Raw genomic sequence first — 21,689 nt, 5'->3', positions numbered from 1 at the left:
GAATTAATATTAACCTTTCACTAATACTTGAAGAGTGAACACAAAACAAGCACAGCATTGTCTGCTTGTGCAAAAATGGAAGTTGACAGCCCTGATTCTCACAAACTGGGATATTAAAAACAAAAGCCAAACCCCTTGAACAACAACAACAACAAAACTCTTCCTCTTTTGGCACTATAAGGTCTCAATTGGTCTCTTTCACAATATTAAAAATTAAGTAAAAAAACCCAAATAACTTAAGGCATCAAATTGCCTCAAGGTAATGGAATACAGTAACGGAAGGATAGAGATATCCACTGTCCAGTGTTCCCACAACACGTCTCAGCACCTCAGTGCATTTCCTTTGAAATGTGTAGAAACCGTAGAACAATAGTGTTGGAAAGAAGAAGTTCCACTTCTAACATTTGGCAAATTCAATTTTCACCAGGGGAAATTGTGAGATATATTACTTTGACTTGCAGAAAAAATGAAGAGTAAGCTTTCTTTTTGAAATAAATGAACAAGACAGGACAGAATAACCAGTTGCCTTCAACAGCAAGGGCAGAAGACTTTCCAGTAATAGTGTAAAAAAATATAAAGCAGGTAACAGCACCGTCTCCAGGGTGGGCTAAGAACAAACGCCAACTACAACCACAGCCATTAGCCTGTCATTGCCCTTTTCCCACTGAGACAAGCAGCTGCTCCTTCCTGCCTGGTCTCCCAGCAAATCGATCTGGCTGAAAAATAACTGCCCAGTGATTTTTGATTTGGATCACTTGCCCAGTCTGGTTCACCACAGGTGACCACATGAGCTGTCTTGCCAGCACAGGAGCGGGCACCAGTGACATGAGAGCAACGTACGGCAACGTGCTCGGTGATGCTGCTGAAAACAAATGTTGCTACCACCTCATTTTCTTTAGGTTCCCCTGGAGATAACAGAAAAAATGGGTTCCTCTAGGGGGGGGTTATGAGAACAAACTTGTCAATTCTTTAACTTACTCTCTAAAGCTCCCTGCTTCTCCCCATTTAATTTAGGGCAAGTCTAGAGAGACCAGACTCCTACCAAGGGTTATTCCAGCCCTGGATACATTCCCCACTGTCTTGGCCCTTAAACTGCAATACGCACTTTAAATACAGGGACGCTCTCTTTTGTCATCGCCCCCAGCCCTGTGGTGCTGTTCCATCCTGCAGAGATGGTGAATGCTCCTACTGGCTTTAATAGTTTCTGAAAGTGCTTAATGTTTCTGAAACTCACACCCACAATTTGCACTGGGATTTTTTTAAACCCTATTTGTTAATTTCTGCATACATTTTTTTTTAACTATAAAATCCTTGACCCTGAGATTGCAGTTCATCCATTCTGGCAAAAGGCAAACAGCCTGAAAAGTAGTCCTGATCTTCAATGAGAATGCTGTATCGGTGTTCCCAAGATGTGATATAGAAGTGATTTAATTACACTTGGTGCAAACAGTGACCGTTAGTTAGTTGAAGACATACTTATTTTACTTTAAGCAGCAATCAGTTTATAGTAAACTCAAACTGTGCTCACATTGAGATTTCTATTAGTTTACATCAACTTTAAAATTATTTTAACTAAAAATCACTGCAACTTCCTTGTATAGACAACAAAGAAAGAAAAAGAAAGAACATGGCCATGATACATTTTCTGAGGCTCACTCATAGCTCAAAGTTAAAAAAAAATTCCTACCAGCAGGTTATTGTTATAAAGAATTAAATAACACAAGTTTGAAGCTATTTTGGAATTGGTTTGTATAATAACACTGGAAGATCTATTTCTATACATCCACATGGGTATTTTTAAAGCAGCATTTTAAAAACAATGCGTATCTGGGAATAAAGATGTTTCTCCATCTTCAGAAACAAGCAAGAAAGCATGTGTACCCTTATAAAGGAACAAACAGACCTTGAAACCAACAGATGTACCTAAACCACACAACTACCATGAACTTCTAGGAGTAAAATATCTACTGGCCAAATATTTTCACAGGAATTAAAACTATGAGGCATTTTAGTAAATTCTATTAAAAAAAAAATGAAACCACTGAACAAAATTGTCAGGCAGAGATGGAGCAACCAGCCCTACTGAATCCAGTACTGTTAATGGACAAAGTATATTAGTCACTAAAAGCCTTGCAAAATGGAGATAAATTATTTTATATATAATCTAATTCTATTATTACTTTTATCCATTTTTTTTGGGGGGGGGGAGTGCTGCAGTGTAACATCAAGTTCATTAGTATCTCTTGTGTTCTTGGGTATGTGAGATAAAGTTAGCACACCACCCCTTTCATGAGTCACAGATCTTTTAATTTCTATTATACTTTTCAATTGTTGCCTTTATTTCTGCTGAAAAATTCTTTATTTTCCTATAATGTAAGAACACTTTCTTAAACTAGAAATTCAGGAAAATGTACGTGATTTAATGTAACATGGCTATATTTTGGTGAACCTGCAATACAAACCCCAATTATCAGGTACTGTTTCTAATATTTTTTTTTTAATCTTTTCTGATATCCAATATAACACAAAGATTTTAAAAATGTGCTTTAAGTTACCTAAAATAAATATACTTTGAAAAAAGTACACTTAGTGCCATAAAACTTCTTAAGTTATCCCCTTTTCAGCAGCATATACAGGATGGTTCACAACTAAGTGACTAAAAAAGATGAGCAGGTTACCTGGGGATTTTCTTGGGAATCTGCGGGGGTGATGAATGGCTGCCCAGTTTCTGTTCGGAGCTCTCCGGAGCCTTTTCCTGCATTTCTCCTTTGTCTTTTGCCAGCACATCTGTGATCGCAGACTCCGCTCCGCTCACGTTTGGATGGTCGGCTTTTGGTTCAGCTGGTGCTGGTTCACATCTATACATGAACACAATTGATGGCTTCTCACTCGAGTCTGACTTTGCCTCGCTGAACCAGTGATGACGTTGGACTGGAGGAGGGGGGAGCATATGTATAACAGTTCCATCCAGACCCACCAGTTTTCCTTTCTCTCTTTCTTTCTCTTTGTCTTCCTCATCATCAGTTTTTCTGCGGCGGAAGAAGCTCTTAAATGATATCCAGCGTTTGGGTTTCGCATCAGCGGCTCGGCGACCTTCTGAATGAAGGATTGACTCAGCCTCTGTCGACCTGGTGGGACTGTTTGGTTTGGTCCAATTGCTGAAGTGTCTTTGCAACAAGTTGCTTGCATGGTAGGGGGAAGAAGTGGACCGTGGAGGAGGAAATGGCGGTGCTTGCTCTGTTTTGGGACTTGTGGTATTTGGGGAGGCTCTCACTGGCTTTGGAGAGTGAGTGGCAACTGGCTGTGAGAGCGAGTCTTTCTGCATTTTAGCAGCAGTGTTTTCTACCGTCTTGGATGACTCCATTTCAGACTGTGATGTAAACAGAGACTTGGGTCGTACCAGGGTGTTTTTAGTAGCATCTGCATCGGGGGGTAAGGAATACAGCTCTTCTACGCTACAAGACTTGGGCCCAGACTGAGGTGTTTCTGGAGGAGACTGTGGCGGCTGGATAGAGGCCACAATCTGTGAAAGCACCGTACTTGCATTCTCTCTACCGCTGCTGCTGCCAGCAGAAGCCTCTGGTGTTACGTCTACTTTGGCTGCAGGCTCTTGTGTTGTCTTTTGAACTCTTGATGGGGAGCTGTGGTCAGAACTGTGACTCCTCTGTGGTGATATCTGACTTTTAGTGAGACAGCTATTAAACTCTTGGACCTTTTGTGCCACAGAACCCAGCCTGCATTCAGAGCTATTAGTCACCCCCTTTGCCTGGGAAAATTCAGTGGCTTTACTTCCTATGGCTTCAGTCATTTTGCTTTCTGTTTCAATTTCTTCATATGTGTGGCTTATCACACTAGTAGTTTTATCTTTGATGGATAGCTCTCCGCTGGTCCCTAGAAAACTTTTATATATAGCCAGATTATCATATGCATTTGGATTGATTACTATAGGAACTTTAATAGCATTTTTGGAACTCTTAGCGTAAGTGGGCTCATCATGAATGATAATAGGAAAAGGTGGCATGCCAGCATTATTATAGCTGTTGAATTTTATCTCAGATAAATTGGGAGACTTAACTGGGATAGTTTTTGAAGAAATATTTGTAGCTGTAGGTGAAGTAGGAGCTGACTTGTGGTGGCTTGTCTTCCGGGGGGGAACAGAAGGTCCTGAGTTGTTACCAATTAACTCCACCTTGGGTATCTTCTGTCTTGGACTAGTACTAGAAGTCCACACTTCTTGATATCTGATTGCACTGGACTTTTTCAGATTAGCATTTATGCGTACAGGCGATGCTGCAGAGGACGCAACAGGTGTGCCTGGAGTTACGGGTGAGCTCGTGTTAGATGATGTGGTTTTGGTTTCTGAGGTTTCAGTTGGACTGTCCTTACATTCATTGGTCATGGCAGCTGATACATCTACTACAGTATATGGCTTGCAAACTGGTTGTTCCATATTCACCACTCTGTAAGGTTTAGCTTGCTCTTCCACAGGCACCAAATTGATAGTTACAGCTTGACCAGCAACATCTGACGAACTTTTATTCTCTTGCATATCAGTCTGCACAGCAATTTTGCCATCCTTCTCTTCCAGTCGAAGCGCCAGGACTGCCTTGTGAGTTTCTAGACTTTTCAGAACGTTTCTGGGAGGTTTTGACACATCCTTCACTAGTTGATTATCGCAAAGACTTTCATATTCTGGTTCGATCAATTTGAGGTCCTGAGGTGTACTGGGAGATAACCCTCCATTACAGAGCTTCTGTGAAGAACTGCTGGTTGTTCCAGAACGAGACTCTTCAGTCAAAGAAGAATCAGGAGATGTAGAATCAGAAGATACCATGCTCTGCATGCTTTCTTGCCCATAAAGAATCACAGTCTCTTCCCCATAACCATTTAAAATTTCATCATAACTGTCATCATAATCCACTGCACAGATCCGCTGGAGAGACTTGTTTCTAAGGGGCACAGTGTTCCATTTCTTGTCGACACAGAACGGAACAGGAGACAGGGTGTTAGCTCTAAAATTAGCAAAGCGAGGTTGGCCCCTCATACGAATTTCCATTGCTAGCAACTCTTCATCACTTTCATCCCAGCTCTCATGCTCTTCCTGCATGCTGCCAAAAAACGCGTCATCCTCGCTCTCATCTCCGCTAGAGAACTCTGGATAGCAGAAACGTCCACCTTCGTTACTTATTACTTCAGTGCTTCCACTCAGAATAACATGCTTACTGTGTGAATCCTTCATTCCACCCATCATGCAGCTTGGAGGGATCTTTCTTTCTAATGATCTTTTATAACAATTATTTATTCTTCCCAAAAAGGTTTCTCTCGAGTTCATTTCATTTCCAGTTAGCTGAGGCGTGGTATCCAAACCTGCAATCTCCTTCAAAACTTCTGTCAGGCCATTATTATTATTATTTGGTATCTTGCCTACACCATCGTTGTTGCCATAAGGCCTATGAACATGGCTATAACCTTCAATCTCATCTTCATTGTTATTGTTCAGTGTTTTTTTGTTCAAGACAGCTTTGTTTCGGTTCCAGCCTGCAGGCACTGATTTATTCTCACAGAGATCCGGCGTGCTGATTTCACCACATACACCCTGCCCATCCACTACCATCATGGTGGGTTTCACGGCTATAGTGGGTTTCTTTGCCACAGGTGGTCGGAAGTTGCCTGTATTTCTCCCACGCTGGCTGTTACTTTGGTTTGCATTGGATTTCAGATTGCCTTGGGAGAGGGTTTTTTTTTCAGATACAGGGGGTAACTGATGCAAGCTTTTGGGCTTGAAGCAGTTCTTACATTCACCAGGTTTCCAGACGTGTTCAGTGAACGTGTTGCAAGCAGACATTTTCCCAGAGCTTTGTGCTTGATGCTCTGCTGTTCAGTGCATGGTAAGAATTTCATCCATATGTGTTTTCACTCTGTTCCCCTGGTACAGCTACTGCTTGGAGGAGTGATCATTCTGAAACACAGAAGAGAATGATGGTAAGAATGGAGAAAATCAGGCTGATCATTAGACTTACACTTTCTATGCTACAAACAACCTGGAATAAGCAAGTAGCCTTTTGCTGATGTCTCATCTATTTTCACCTAAATTTACAAAACTATGTAAATGAAATGCAAAAAACGTTGCAAATATCATTCTTCTCATACATAACAATTGAAGCTTTAGCAGCTAAGCCCTGTATTACTGAAAGCAGAGAAAGAAAGAGAGAAACGGCAGCGACTGAGAATTTAGAATAATTCTCCTGACTAGTTCAGGACCATTGACCTTTAATTTTTCCCAATAGAACAAATGCTAGAAAGAGGATATAAAAACAAAGATTAGTGCCCATTGCTTTGAACATAACTACTTAAATATCAGACAAGAAAGTAAGAGTATATTTACTCTCCTAAATGCAATTGAGATCACTTGTTTTCACCTCGAAAGTGAATGAGCTCAGCTTAAGAGACCAAGTATATCCAAGCGATTGCAAACTCTGGTGTTTTAGTGCTTTTTTCATCAGAGTCAAATGATAACTGGCCGGGTGTTGTGGCTGAAGGGACAGGCTGGACAGTTGTCCTGGGGAAGTCAGTTAAAAATGCTGGGGAATCCTTTCCAGAAAGTCACTGTTTCTTCTCCATTAGCTTACAATAGCAGCAATAAACCATTCTTATATCCTCAAAACAAAACTATGGATTTTTAGTCCCTGATTTGTTTCACATGTAGCTTTTCTACCTAACTCCTCCAGAAATAACAATTGGAAAAGAATTTAAAATCTCTTTCAAAGACAACCTGAAACGATCAGCCTTAAGTAAAAACCAAACATGAATCTGCTGTGCTTTATAGTCACTGGAGTATCCAGGATTTGAGAGTTTCATGAATTAATACCTGAAGATTTTAAGGCTTCTACGCCAAATCCACAAGTCTGGTCTCTTCATCACTGTTGCATAACTCAAATTATTGGAGACATTTTACTGAGGTAAAAGAATCTGTATATCCACCACTACCTCTGTAAACACAGGCACTGAAAATCAGTAACTTTATATTCTTACAAGATTTGTGTGAAAATGTACTTGCTGATCACACAGGTACACCAAAAGGATATTAATATAATAAATCCATTCAGGTGAAGATGCAGCTCTCTGTAGAGCTGTGGTTAGTAACTCAGCAGCAGGATGGCTCTGCTGGAACTCACCACGGGCTCAACTGGTTTTCATCCCCGTAGCAAACAACAGAAATCGTTAGTAAAACTGACACTTGTAGGAATTAGTGAGTCTCCTCACGTCCTGCCCTGTGTGCTGGAAAACTCTCCTGGAGCAATCCTGTTCCAACACCAGATGGGGCTGCAGTCTAACTCTATTAGTATCTTCAGACACATTTGCGGTACCAGGGCTATCATATTTCATACACTGACTAAATATGTTTCCAGACAAAGGTTTTTGCCAAAAAGTCAGTGCCAAAAGCTTTCCCTGTATGACCTAAGAGATAGAAAGTCTGCTAGACAGAGATCTGCCCAAGCCTTCAGCCTTTGTTCTATATACACAGAGTAAAATGCCTTGGTGTTTTTTTTGATCTCTGCCAAGATTTGTTGCTTCAACACTTTGCAAACCCATATATTGTAAGCAGAAAAATTACGTTAAGAAACAGTTCTCCTAAAATGAGAGAGAGCAAGCAAGAGCACACATACTAACATTTTATATGGTTATATGGTTTATATGGTTAGCTCCTTCTTTTCGTGTATTTAACAAATAAAAGGAGTAAAGGTACACTAATGGGGATGTAATCTAAATGTTTTCTTGGAAAATATTATTTCTCCACCACTTAAAACCTCCAAACAAACGATTTAAACAAAAGGGTTAGTGCATACCTGTGTGGTTTTTCAGATTTAACTGGGTGATGTTATTTCTTTGAAATTGCATAAACTGCGCTTGCTCTAGAATCCTATCACAAACCAGGCAGCTTTATGGCCTTCCCAGCAAAGCATTTTCTGCTAATAATGTTGGGGTAGAAATGAGAAAGCACGCTATTGCACACCTTCATATGACTACATTTTATGTTTTACTGCTGGCTGTACTCACTCTCATTTGCTCAGATACCCTGATACTAATGAATTTTCCTCTAACCCAAACGAGTTCTATGCTCAACGTCTGAATGCAAACTACAGGAAACACTGCAGAATCACAATACAACGCCCCAGTCAGAGTAAAAAATACAGCTCTCTGCAAACATATATCCCATGTCCCAGAAGCACCACCTGCAGCAATTTAGCTTAAATATAAAATACATGTAGACATATCTCTGTAAATGCAGACATGTGACTTATACAGAGGAAAATACAGAAGACACATATAGGTACATTAGGTCTTTTGCACTTCACCACCTAATGGCGGTGGTTTAAACACCACCACGCTAACATGATTTTGGACACGGTCTGTGAAAGATGAGAGCCGCTGACTGCTCAGGTTCCTGAGCACAGCTGGCTTTCCAATGGCTTCTGGCACAGGCAGGGTGAGCAGTTCCTGCCGCCCGCTCCTGTGACAAAGAGGACATCTGCACCTTCGGACAACAGGAAACGTATCTTCAGGAAAACAATTCCCACATTGTGCTACTTTCGTACTCTGAAACCAGAAGTACTTCTGTGCTATTACAAATTAAATTCATCGTGAACTTTTTATGTCTAAACAAGTATTTGCATTCTAAAAAAAAAACTTCAGGCAGTTTCTTAATTGCTGTACAACTGAAAGTGATTTTTCTGATGTTTTCCTCTCCCTTTAAAATACATTTACTGTTTCAACTACTGATTTCCTACTATGAGGGATAATTATAGCAAGAGTGATTATGAGTGACAACAGAAATTAAATCTTCCAGCGTTAAAAAATGTAAAACATTCTTCATGTGTTGGGGCTGTTGCTCCCATCGCTGTTAACAGCAGCTCCAGCTTGGTAGAGGGCAGCAGAGTCCACTGAAGGGAATGAACATGCACATAAACACAACATGAAAAAAATGCCTTTGGCCCCAATATCCTGACATTGTTAATTTCTGGATTCTTTCTCCGCTCTTAAAAACAAAGGTGGTCAACGAGATCTGGGCAGGTACACATCAGGTGTCTTAAGCTGCTCCAGGGATTAGGTATCTTTTCCTCTCTAACATCCCTCCTTCCATGAGAGCCCATTTAACTGCTAAGGAACAGCAATGCGCACTCTGCAGAGGAAGATGGCATCTGTAAGATGACAGAACTTACTTGAAGATACTCAATCTCCACAAAATCAAGGCAATAACAACCTCGGACGTTAAATACAAAACAGCATTAGGCTTCTAAAGGAAGCATTAACAGTAATTGCAGAATATTGACATTGTGCATTTCATCCCTGTATCTCAGAGCCTTTTTTGTGCAAGTTGATAAACATAACTATTCATAATTTATACAAAGAAACACTGCAGTGCAGTGACGCTAAGTAACTAAAATTCACCAAGTGAGTCAGTGACAGGAACAAGTACAAGTTCTGCTCCTAATGTGGTGCTACAGCCAGCGGATTGTGATACTTCATTCACTAAATGGTTGAGTCAACACAGATAGTTTATCAGCTTTAAAGGCCAAATCACTCTTTGTGTAAATGACAATAATGCTCCTCATTTCAGCAGATACACAACTGCACACAGGAGGGCTCGGTCTGGCCCTGTTGAATTAACATCAAACAAACAGAAACGCAAAAGCATGTTTCACTTTCCAGGTCAGAGGGAGAAGATGACAGGCTCAGCGTTGCAGTGCAGAGATGAAGTAATCAGCTGAGATACCCTCATGTCAGAAGACTGAACCTCGTATAGAAATGCAGAAGTATTTTTGTGGCTCTTATTTGTCGACATCATCTTTGTTGAGCGCACAAAGATAGCAGTAAACATGCATTTCAGGCACTTTCCCTTTGTTCTAAGTAATTTCAGGCTGGCGGTTCTCCCTTAGATGGATGCTGGCTGAATCGCAATGGAGGCCTTCTCCGGTAATACTTTACACTAACATAATCCAATTAAAAAGAACTTAATTGGTGTGCAACATTCCCTACAATTTCAACATTTTAAAAATGAATAGTCTCAGTAAGTACCAGATGGTGACACGCACTAATTAATCAGGCCTGCTCAATGAATGAAGCATATTAAAATGAATGCACCTATTAGACATGTGTTTTCAATGCTGCATGCTGCAAAAAAAACTCCCTTTAAATGAATGCCTGCTATATTACTGAGCAATACACACAAGTGTGCATTTCATCATTTGTCACTGCAACACTATCATTCTTTGACCCCTTCTGAGATCACTAGATACTTGGTACAGATTTCCTTTGGTTTGTCCTCCCTTGGGGAAAAGGCATTGAGCTTTAGCATTGCTAGCCATGCAAATGGGCCTGCCATTTTTATGCTGTAGAATAAGTTGCGTTGATCAGCCTTCTTATCAGACAACCGTCCAATAAATTGCTACTGAACAGCCCCTGAACCTCCCACCACCGATGGGCACGTCCTCAGACTGCAACACCCAGCGGTGGGGACCCAGCCCAGGTTTCCCACAGAGGAGAGCCCAAGCAATAGCAACAGTCTAATGTAACAAGAATAAAGTGATGGTTATTCTTTGGCAGTATCCGATTTCTGTTTATTTTAAACTTTGATATGATTGTAAATATTTTGGAGACTTTTTGGAAAAACTGAAATGCTCCAACTTCACACACACGGCCCTGCTTGGGTGGCAATGGGCTGTCAAAACGCTCCGTCTCCCAGAGTGTCGGGACTGACTCAGGGCCACTGCATCTAACACAGGTAACTGGGATCACAAACAAATGTGACAAGTGCTAATTAGTTTTTTTTTGTCCTTCATGCCATAAAAAAATTTCTTATTAAATTTTACATCATTTGTCCGACTTCAGAGGAAAGCAAAACCCCAAGTGAAGCTACGTGCAACATCTGCTAGATCTGTGAAATAGAACGCAGAGAGAGCAGCTTCACAGCCAGCAGTCACGGTCCCAATTGGACAGCACGTTGAGAACTGCACTTGTTTACATTCAGTACCCAGAAGCACTGTGCTTTGGGTAATCTTGCAGCGCTTATTAATGAAATGTAAATCAAGAAAGGAAAAAAGTGCTATATAGTACCGCAGCAGAGTTCAGAAATAAAAGCTAAATATCAATATTAAAAAATGGGAGTAGCACTCACAGATCTCGCAGCACTTCATGATGGCCAAGGAGCATTTTTTAATATAGAATTTTGTAAAGAGGAATGGTAACTCACAGTTTGGTGAAAGATCAAGAAATAGAGCCTGACTCTTAAGTGTGGTGCCCAGTTCAGTCACAGCACTTCACACAAGGTATGACAGGAAAAAACGTGAAAGTAAATAGTAACAAACAGCATTATGGACTGCCACAATTTTCTTCCCAAAGTGGACAAATATTCACCAAATATCATATCATCGTTATAACAAGCCAGAACTGTAACTACAGCAGATAGCACAGATGGAAATTTCCATAAACGCTAGGCCTTATCATTTCTGTTAAAAAAGTTCTATCTTGTTGCAGACAGTGCTTTGTTTTGTTCTGGTTTTTCTTCCAGTCAGAACCGAGTACCCTGGTAATCGTCCAAGGCCATAAAACGACAGTTCTGCAGAAAATGCAATAAATCTGCAGTGGATATTGAGGAGCAATGACCTCAACTAAGAGGTTGCCAACTGCCTTTGGAGCCACTCTTCAGCATCAGGTACTGTGCTGCTGAGGCAGAAGGGGTAGGATGGATGGAAAGGACAACAGAACCACTTTTACCCCAAATACTGAAAAACACCTAATGCAACCTGGCTGCAAGACAGTATGGAACAACTTAAACCATTTCTGGTTTTATGTTCTCTCATCTAAAAAAAGAGTTTAAATTACATAAATATTTCATAAAACTAAGTGAGTGAAGGAAAACCTTGTATGTTTTTTCTACCTAAAACCTATAAGAATAAAATACGATAGAAATAACCAACGAACTGGAGCAAAAAACTGCCTAGGGCGAGACAATCTGTAACGCTTCAGAAGAAAACAGGCATTTCTTTACAATTTACCTAACCCAAACAGAGCAGGGAAAAGGCAAGAAACATCCTCAGGATCTGCCCAGGTAATCTGATTAGATTCTGCATCGCCACATTGACAACACAAAAAGCAATAATAAGTATGAGCTCTCACATTTGGTGTTCAGGCCCAGTAGTCCAGTCAAGGCATGTATCTGAATATGAACTCTTCTGAGTTCACATAAGAAGGGATTCTTAAATGGAGTAAATTATTAAAGTATTTTTTTTCCCTTTGGAAAAAAACCCATAATTTAGCATTTAATAAAACTTAAATTTATCATGACCATTCAGACATATACGATTGTATTGTAATGATAATTCAGATATTCAGTATATTCTTTAGGGATACTTTATGTTTGCACAGAAAATTAGCTGGGAAAAACCCAGTAAGATAAGCCAGACTCACAAATAGTTTGTTTACCTTGCTTCCTAAAAAGGGCTGTGTGCAACATTCCCAGATCTATCAGCAAATTAAGGGTGGGCGCATCAGTTGATGGGAACAAGCATGGTAATGATAATTAAAAAAAAAATCCTCAATTTCAGTGCATTTAAGTTTGTCCCAACTCTATTTTAGCCAAATTACGAGAATTAAGCCCTTCACAGCATATTAAAAATGTACTGGTATGACTATACCTTGACCAATCTAATTATCCTTGATTTACCTTTCCAGGGCTCACTTGAAATCCTGCCCTTTGAAATTTTTTTCCTGTTGCTTTAGTGCTCAAAAACATCTAGAAGAATAAACTTTAGAAAACCTTTACTAAACCTCTCCAGAATGTATTCACAATAAACAACAACGAAATACCTGAAAAACATTACACTGCTTCTATAGTTACAAAACCCAGGAACGGTTGTGGTTATTCTTCTGCTGAGCACAGCTTGAGAATGAAAACAGCGTGTATCATCACGGCGTTATTGAATCCATCAATTCTGCAACTCCAATTTACTTAAAACTCTCTCCCTTGGACTGCTGCGACCTCTGGCTCCAGAGATCTTTATGCTGAACCCTTAATGCAGCAAAACCCACAATTGCTAAAAATACATTCATTTCAGTTTAGGAAAGTGACTTGTGGATACCAAAATAATCTTAGAAAGGATAAGAAGGATCTCACTAAAAAGTAGCCAAAGACAAACAAAAGCCTGTAGTATGAGATGCAGGTAATTTATGAGCGAATTAGTGGCTTGCAGCCCGTGTAAGAGGTGAGCTGTAATCCAGAAGATAAAACGCATTGCAAAGAAGCCAGAGGATGGTTCCATCATCTCAATCCCCTCCCCAAGATCCTTATGAGTTTTAAGTAAAGACTTGAGAGAATTAAGTTTTTTTTTAAAAAAAACCACTATCAGCCATTATAATAAAGGAGATATTAAACATAACTGATAAATTAAAAGCAACAGCACAGTAGTACTGCGCTGTGTAAAGCCAAGGGCTGTGGAGAAACTGGAGAACCAGGTGGCTGAGCTCCACCTAACATTGTGTGGCCCCTCAGCATCAGATCCAGCACAGCATGGAGTGTGAACAAGACATGCTTTTTATCATACCTTCTGTGAGAAACACTTGCTCTTCTTCCTACCAAATGGAATAACGGGCAACAGAGAAATGGCACAATCTTCTTTAAAGTTTTTAAGAAGTTCTCACAATTACTAACTGCAGGACATGCAAATGGTGCAACCAGCAGATTACATGCTTTCGGTGTAAGAAAATCAATGATGATTTACTGAATATTGTGTCCTGTTCTATTTATGACATCTCAGGAAGAAAAGCAGCATAAAACAACCGCAAAATTTTTTTAAGGGATGAAAAGCTTTCCATATTAAGTGAAACAAAAAGATTAGGATAGTTTAGTTCAGAATTGAGACAAATAAAATCATATTATATTAAATGATCCATCACATAAAGAAGATAGACTGGGTGTTCCCATTTAGTGTCTGTCTCAAAAAAAAAAAAAAGCATAACATATTTAAAGCAGTAAAAAGAAATTTATTCCGTATAAAATGCTTGCTGAAACAAGCTGGCACCGAGACCAAGAGGTCGGCTGGATTCAGAAAACTTGATTTGACATTTATACATGGGATGAGACATTGATGGTTCTATTAGCTGGGGTAAATCCAAAGCTTCCATTTTCAGCGTTTAAACAAAGCATTAACTCTTTGAGTTGAGAAGAAAATTTGTTCATTGGCAGATGATTCCTTTCCTGGCTGTTTGGGAGGTCTGGGCAGCGTGGGGCCAGGGCAGTGCTGGAGGCAGCTCCCCGGGAGCACTCCTGAAATGGGGCACCAGTGGCCGCTTCTCCGCACTCACAGATCCCGTTCTGCCACTTCGCTGTATGGGATATATCTTTTGTTTAGGGTTTTACCCATATAAGCCTTCCTTTTGCAAGGCCTTTCTCAAAATTTATATCTTTGCTAACAACAGAATGCTGTTTTTTCCTTCTTATCAGATACTACTCTTTCAGTGCTTTTAGTTTAATACAGCAAAAATAATTAAATGGTGAAATAGTATGAATATCCCCTTGTCTCCCAGTGTTAAGGCCTTTATCTTCTCCTCCCACACTTTGTTTTGTCATTCTTGTGCCAGGCTTACAGCTCAGCCCTGGAAACATTCTCTGTGTTCTTTTGATGACTACACAATCATGTTTGATATTGGGCAACTGGCACCTCAGGCCATAAACTACTTGGGCCACGTATCTCGCAATGATCCATACAAATCTGCAGCAACCCATGAGGTTAGGATGGTGTAATTACAAAGGTGAAGAAGTCAGATGGAAGTCTTACAAAAGATTAGTACTGTTTGAATGTTATACTACAAGACAGAAAAATCAGGAGAAGATGACAAATGATTTAACTGGGATTTTTCTCTACAACTGACCTAAACAATTTAACTTTTGAAGTCGCATGCATGACTGGTTTATGGTGGAAAATATAAATAAGCCACACACTGATAACCAATCCACTGCTTTGCAGAGCAACTGCCTGGGAAGGGCCTGAATCTGTAAAAACTCCTTTAGCTTCCCATTCCACAGCAACCATCTGCTCCCCCTGCCTGCCACTTGCTGCAGTCATTTTGCCTTGTTCCTTCCATCTATGATCAAAGAGAAACAGCCTAATTGGAGGATCTCTTTGATAATCTTGGGAAACTAGCTACAGGTAATTTTTTGGCCAAAGATAGTTCAAGCAGCTTATTCTCACTCAGCCTACTCTTTAATTAGTATGTCATTTATTCATCCCAATAAGCTTCTTTACCAGGCATGATGAATGCAAGAAATTTTAATCTGCAGTTATAAGCCACAGCAATGAAATGAGTGATGAGCTATAAGTCAGAGGGTTGAAGATATTATTCTTTACTAGTGTTGAAGTTAAAAAGAAAACAACGATGATGCTTTCCAATTTCCTGATCTCCCTATTTACATTTTCTTTCAGACTACTCATAAAAAACCCTTGACTAATTTTAGGACAAAGACTAATAGGTACCATCGCATGCCAACTCAGTAACAACCTCCTACTTACCATCAGTTCAGACCTATCACCTATAGGCAGGCCTAATTACATAATATATACTGTATTTTCATCATTTCAGTTTCTTAACAACATAGCAAAATATGACATTAAGTTAAAACATGCTATATTTAAAAGTTAATTTAGCCTTTTGTGCACTTGATAATGAAGATACCTACTCAGAGCTCACTGGAGTTCAGCATTTGGAATGAAGACATACAGAGATATAAGGAAAAGAGGACGTGGTTTTGCAAATACAATGAACTTTTGTTTTATTTTAAAAACTATTTTTAAAAGCAAGGCTTTTGGTTAACAATAGTATCAGGCAGTTATTCAATAGAAAAAAACAGTCTGAGTAATTTCATAAAGACTGAATGTTTAGTTTTTCGGATTTCCACAGAGATTTGCAGAAATATTTTTTGGCATAACCGGAAAATTAATCACTACTAACCTCACCTTCTATGGCTATTTTAAGTACCCCCTTCTCAAATAATTTATCATATAACAATCACTGAGGAAGGTGTCAGCTTTTCTAAGTCAGTTGCTTTAAAAAGCCTTTTGTTGAAACCAAGTATGTTAACAGTGCCTTAATCGTGCCAGAAATTGCAATAAGTTCAACCCAATAAAGGCAGCAAAACTATGTTTGGATACCAGAATGCAGTATGTAAATTTTAAAAGTTATGAAATACAATAATAGGATATTTATCAGCTGCTTATCACCCCTGTATGCAGTTGTCAGACTTGGCCCCTGTGTTGCTTCATACAAGTCTGCTGAGAAACCAGAGCAGATTTGCTCTGCACTGTGCAGGTTTTCATACATATCAATACAATAATTTTTGCCACATAAAAGTATTTTTTTCTCCTTTTTTTCTGTAGAGAGCAAAATAATTTACTTTCATGTGGTGTTACAAGGACAGGAAAACTAAAGAGAGAAGTGGAAAGCCACAAACAGGCTAACAGCCTTTCTCAGAATACACCAGTTATCAAGAGCAGCTTCACGTAACCTCTCCTTATGTTCCCCTCTACTTCTGCCAAGGCCGGGTATTGCCTTCCCAAACATGGCAGCGCCCTGCAGACCCCGCTGCGAGGGAGCTGACCCCAGGGTGTCCCCCGGCTGGTGGCAGGACGCAGGGGCACAGCAGGGACACCACGGCAGTGCCGCTGCCAAATGCAGCTCAGTACCAACGCACCGCACTTGTGTTCCAGCAGAGAACTCTTCCAAGACTGATATAATTCAACACGATTAACAAAAGGACGGTTTCATAATGATAATTAGCATTGTGTAGTCAGAAGATAGGCTGTAGGCCTGTATCTCTAATGTCCTATGTTAAATTTGTTCTCCAGACATAAAAGACTGGTACATTAACCATGTCTTATTTTCACATTTTTCTTTTCAGCGAAGTCTGGATGAATCGTAATGCACAAAGATAGTCTGAAACACTCAGCAGATGATTTCGCTCAAATCTCAAGTAAGACAAATTAGACTAGATCTTCAATCACTGCCTTGGGATGTGTGGGCGATATATTACATTTTACAAGTAACAGCATTTGGAAAAATCCAGCTTTTACTCTTCAGCCACTGTATTTTTTAATTACATGCTAAAACTTGGGGAAATAACTGGAAAGAAAAAGAGCAGAAGAGAGACTTCACAGAGATAATGAGATAGCTGCTTGCTGAAATTAGGCAAATCATCTGTAATGTCTGCAGTGCCGAGATAAAGAAGGAAAAAAGCGAATTCCTCATAGTGCCCGTGCATTCACTTTCAGCCATGGAACCGTTCTGTAAGAACTAGTTTTAAGTAAGATGAAGCTCTGGCAGCAAGTTCACTACTTGAGTGAGCATTTCTAATGAGTGTGATGGAACAACTAGTTTGAGACTTTGTAAAAGTCATAAATTCTGCCTAAAATCTCTGTGAACCTTTAATACGCTAGGATCCAGAGACAAAGCAAAGTCTCCAAATATTCCTTGGTACTCCTATTAATTTCCTAGCGCACACTTTATTTTTTACACTGTAAAGGTAAAGCGTAAATAAAGAAATTAGTAAAGAGCTGTCAAACTATTTTTTTTTAAGTTAAGTTTTAATCTTCCCCACGGAGAATATGATTAAAAAACTCTTGTAGTTACTATTGTCCAAGGATTGTAATTTTAAAAACTGTTTGGCTGGATTTGACATTATCCCACAGCGATGTGGACAATCCCTTTGTTTTCTTGTAGATGCAAACACTGGATTGTTATACCAAGATTCAGCATTGCTACTGCTGCTAAACATACTCAGATCTCAGGTGAGTACCTACTTTTCTTACAGCAGTTACCAAGTTTTGACTTCTACACTTTCAAAGTTTATGCATCAGGTGGCTGACCGAAGAGTTTCACAAATGGAAATAAAGCATAAATGAGAGTATTATTTTCCTTCCATATTATTATTGTAATATACGAGGATAAATGTAATACTGCAAGGATCCAACCGTAATTGAAATGTAAACTGCTTGTTGATATTGTCTCTTTCTGCTCTCCTTTTCAGATCATGAAAGTGATTCTAAAAATTGCTGGGCCCAAAAGATTAGGGAAGAAAATTAAGATCACTATCTGAAAGTTAAGCATAGTAGTAGTTCAGGGGTTAAAGTCACATAAATAATGCCTTCTTGAAAAACACACCTTGTACAGCTTGCATATTCTAGTAGCAGACAAGTATATACTATACACAGTATATGTATACTATATATGTTTATATTTATAAGCACACACAACAGAGATCTTCAGGTTGCAGTCTACATAAGATACAAACATCACAGGCAGAAAGCTAAAATAAGTGTGACCAGATAAAAGAGCACTGAAATCTGAGAAGATATTCTAAGAAAGGAAACGAAAAAGCTATACTAGTAATGAATCCCATGAAAAATATTTTAGACAGCCAGTTTAATCCAGTGAAAGATGGAAACCTACTGAATGTTTAAAATGTATGTCTATAGAAATCAGTCTATGATGATACAGCTCATAACGCGACACTAAAACCCAGGCAGCCAGCTCTGGATAGCTGCGGTAGCCGGCTCCGTGTGCCATTATACAGCTTTGCCCACAGCAATGGTTTGATAACAGCAACAATTCCCAGTGTTGCTTTCACTGCGGGTCTGCTGTACCAACACTAGCACGGGGAACATTTCACCACCGCACCATCTGAAATGTTCAAAGCAGAAATGCAGCCCATGGTGAATGTAAGCAGCGACAGCCGTTGGCTGTAGAACTTTGGAAGGCAGTATTTTTGTGCCTTATTTACTGAAATACCTGCAGTCATGCAGACCTACACATCTTCTACAAAGTACCAATAAATAATGTCCAGTACAGTAAATACAAATGAGCTTTTAAATAAGCATTGTAAATCTTCAAGTAATATATAGTAACTTTGTGGACACAAGCACATGCAATTTATTGCAGTTTTTGTAATACATAATTGTGTTGTAAGCAAGGAACTTCCAAACCCAGTTCTAAAATTATCTTCTGCTTTGATAAATGAAACAAACTCTATCCCCCCTCCCTTCTGCCTCTTTCTGAAGTCTGTTTTCTTTCTCCTCTCCTGAGACTGCTCATGTGCTTAATCTGATCAAAATCCTTTAAGGATGTCAAGGGGATAAATACTGCTATTAACAGCTACTAGTTCCGTTTGCTTTTTAGCAATGGTTGTATTACACTTTGAGGCATTATACGTACTATTAGGTATTCACAGGATGGACTATTACTAAGAGACAATATGCAGAGGAAGAAGTGGAGACTAAAAACACTATTTGCATTAAGAGAGGGATCTTGCAAGTGGTTTGCAGAGTGTGCTCCAGGGCCACTCAATTGTTCTACAGCCTTAGTATTTCAAGCAAAGGACATTTAACTCTCTTTCTTCCAGGACCAAAGTATAAACGCAAGGAAACAGGTATGTATCCAACGCAGGTAACAGATTTCTACCAAGCAATTTTCTGCAACTTAAACGTAAATGATGCATTAAAAAAAAAAAAAAGTATTCTTATTAAATGTTAAACACAAGTGTTTTAACAGAGAAGTAGGGAACGCAGCAATGATCTCCATGTTCTGTCATCACCAACAACTACAGCCCTACAGCCCTGAGGAACCTGTGGTTCCTACTAATCTGCTATCTAATTAACACAGAGCAAATGCAGCTTCAAAGAAATTATGGGTGCTTTATTATGTGCATTCAGAAAGAGACAGCCATGAAGCACTGCCTTGCTAAATGTTATACAAGTTCTTATAAATATTCATGTACAGCATTTGTACTGTAAGCATTTAATAATCTCTTTACAAAAAAAGAATGGGGGAAAGGGGAGAGGAAGAAATTACTTTTTCCTCAGTTCCAAAGGGCTCCAGGAAACAGAACAGACAAACCTGTGGACAAGTGCTCTATAGACTAGACAGCACCCAAACCAGAAACTTACTAACTAAAGAATTTTTTCAGGTAGATATTTTGTTTTAATTACATGTGTAGTTTTCAATAGTTTGTTGGTACTAAACTAGTGGTTTTTTTATCATTTGAATTACTTGAATTTGAATTTTGAGAATTTAAATTTCAATTATTTGAATTCATGTCATTAGCTTTTGAAAAATGAGATTGATCTGTTGCTTCTGACATTTGTATGAAGAGAGATTTAGTTGGCTCTACTTCTCTGCATTTTGCAAACCCCATTGTCAAAGACAAACCAGATAAGCAGGGCTGCCTTGCAATGGCAAGGCTTTGTGCAACGCGGGAATACAATCCATCGATACACAGCTGTTGAGAGCTAAAATAGCAAGACTGAAAACCCTGCCATCACCCCTTGAAAGCACTGCATTTCTAACTGGATTCTATGGCATGCAGCCTCTTGATTAAGCCTCTCTGGTTTAAAGTTTATCAACACTACTGTGAATTAATATAGATTACTGTAATACATGCTGAAAATACAAAAGCCCGTTCACAAGTGGCTTGTGCACAAAAGAGAAAGATACTCCAGAAACAGCTCTGACATAAAATTATAAATCTAATACAAAAGCTTAAAGATATAAACACATCTGAACTCCTCAGAAATCACAGAAGCAGAGACTGCATGAGGGACCAGCTTAGAGCTCCTGCTTTGCTGTGATCCTGCCTCCAAGTCAGCCCAAGATAACCCACTCTCTGCCTTTGAGGCACTTTTACCTACCCTTTTATACCAGGAACATCGCTTCTTGTCTGAGACACACACCTTACACTATAGCTTTGGATATAAATACCTCTGCAGTATCTTCTCAGATACTACACTCCATACATAGCTATCGCTCGAGGAATAAAAAGAATCATCTAAGGAGATGCTTATTAACGTAGACCCAAGTCCCTTACACATAGCTTAGTTGGCAAGTAAACCAAGTGTGGAACAGGGTGGTAAAGCAACATTACTAGCAGAAGAGGCTGACAGCTATGGTACCGTTGGTTCCCTTTTGTATCAGCCAAGTCAGATTGCTGTCAGATGTACCCACGTCTGCTCTCAGGTGTATCGGACAAGTCTAGGTGGAGTTATTTCAGACACAGCCCATGTCTAGAAACAAAGCAAAATGAGAAGTGGTGCTGCCTTCTACCTCCCTCAGGAAAACTGCCTCTTGCAAATGGTTTTATCATTTTCATTATATCCTGTTTGATTTGCTTTACCATCTTGACTGGAACAATAGCTAGGACATAATAGAAAAAGATTTTTCCACAGGCTGGTTCTAATTACATTAAATCTCATGTGAGATAGGACATTTAAATAAGAAACAACAACTGGAGAGTCTGAGATAATAACATACCGAGATACTAGACTTTTTGAGAGTACCATTAAAATGATGCATTAAACATTCTGGTGTACTCCAATCACGTTTCACCACAAAAGCCATTTCTGCTGTGCAAACGGGTACAGAAAGAGGGTTAGCCATTATTGCAGTCAATGTTCAACTCCAAACAATTATGAAACATTATTCCTCATGCTGGAACGTGACATAAACCTTTGTAACACGACATAAACCTTTGTACACTTTAACTTCCACATGAGGTGAGGCAGTTGGGAATTCAGGGTCACTGTAGGATAAATCAGCTCATGAACCACAATGTAGAGCTGAGGAACTTTTGAAGAGCTCCTGGATTTTGT

General features: G+C 39.4%; 1 protein-coding gene across 6 annotated transcripts in view; it reads right to left on the bottom strand.

Annotated features, from left to right (window-relative positions):
- Positions 1-21,689, bottom strand: part of PEAK1 (pseudopodium enriched atypical kinase 1) — a 110,441-nt gene that overhangs the window by 28,614 nt on the left and 60,138 nt on the right. For all 6 annotated transcript variants that reach the window (XR_014184872.1, XM_082061174.1, XM_082061172.1 and 3 more), the window contains one exon: positions 2,679-5,959. Coding sequence is in view for 5 of the 6 variants with exons in the window: in XM_082061174.1 (XP_081917300.1) it covers positions 2,679-5,845 (3,167 nt within the window). In the remaining variant the exon portion in view is untranslated. The remainder of the gene's footprint in view (positions 1-2,678; positions 5,960-21,689) is intronic.

Source organism: Streptopelia decaocto, assembly GCF_964273445.1.
Source record: "Streptopelia decaocto genome assembly, chromosome: 9".
NCBI classification, from domain to species: domain Eukaryota; kingdom Metazoa; phylum Chordata; class Aves; order Columbiformes; family Columbidae; genus Streptopelia; species Streptopelia decaocto.
Note: the sequence above shows the minus strand (reverse complement) of the source record. Positions and strands in the feature narration are given on the sequence as shown.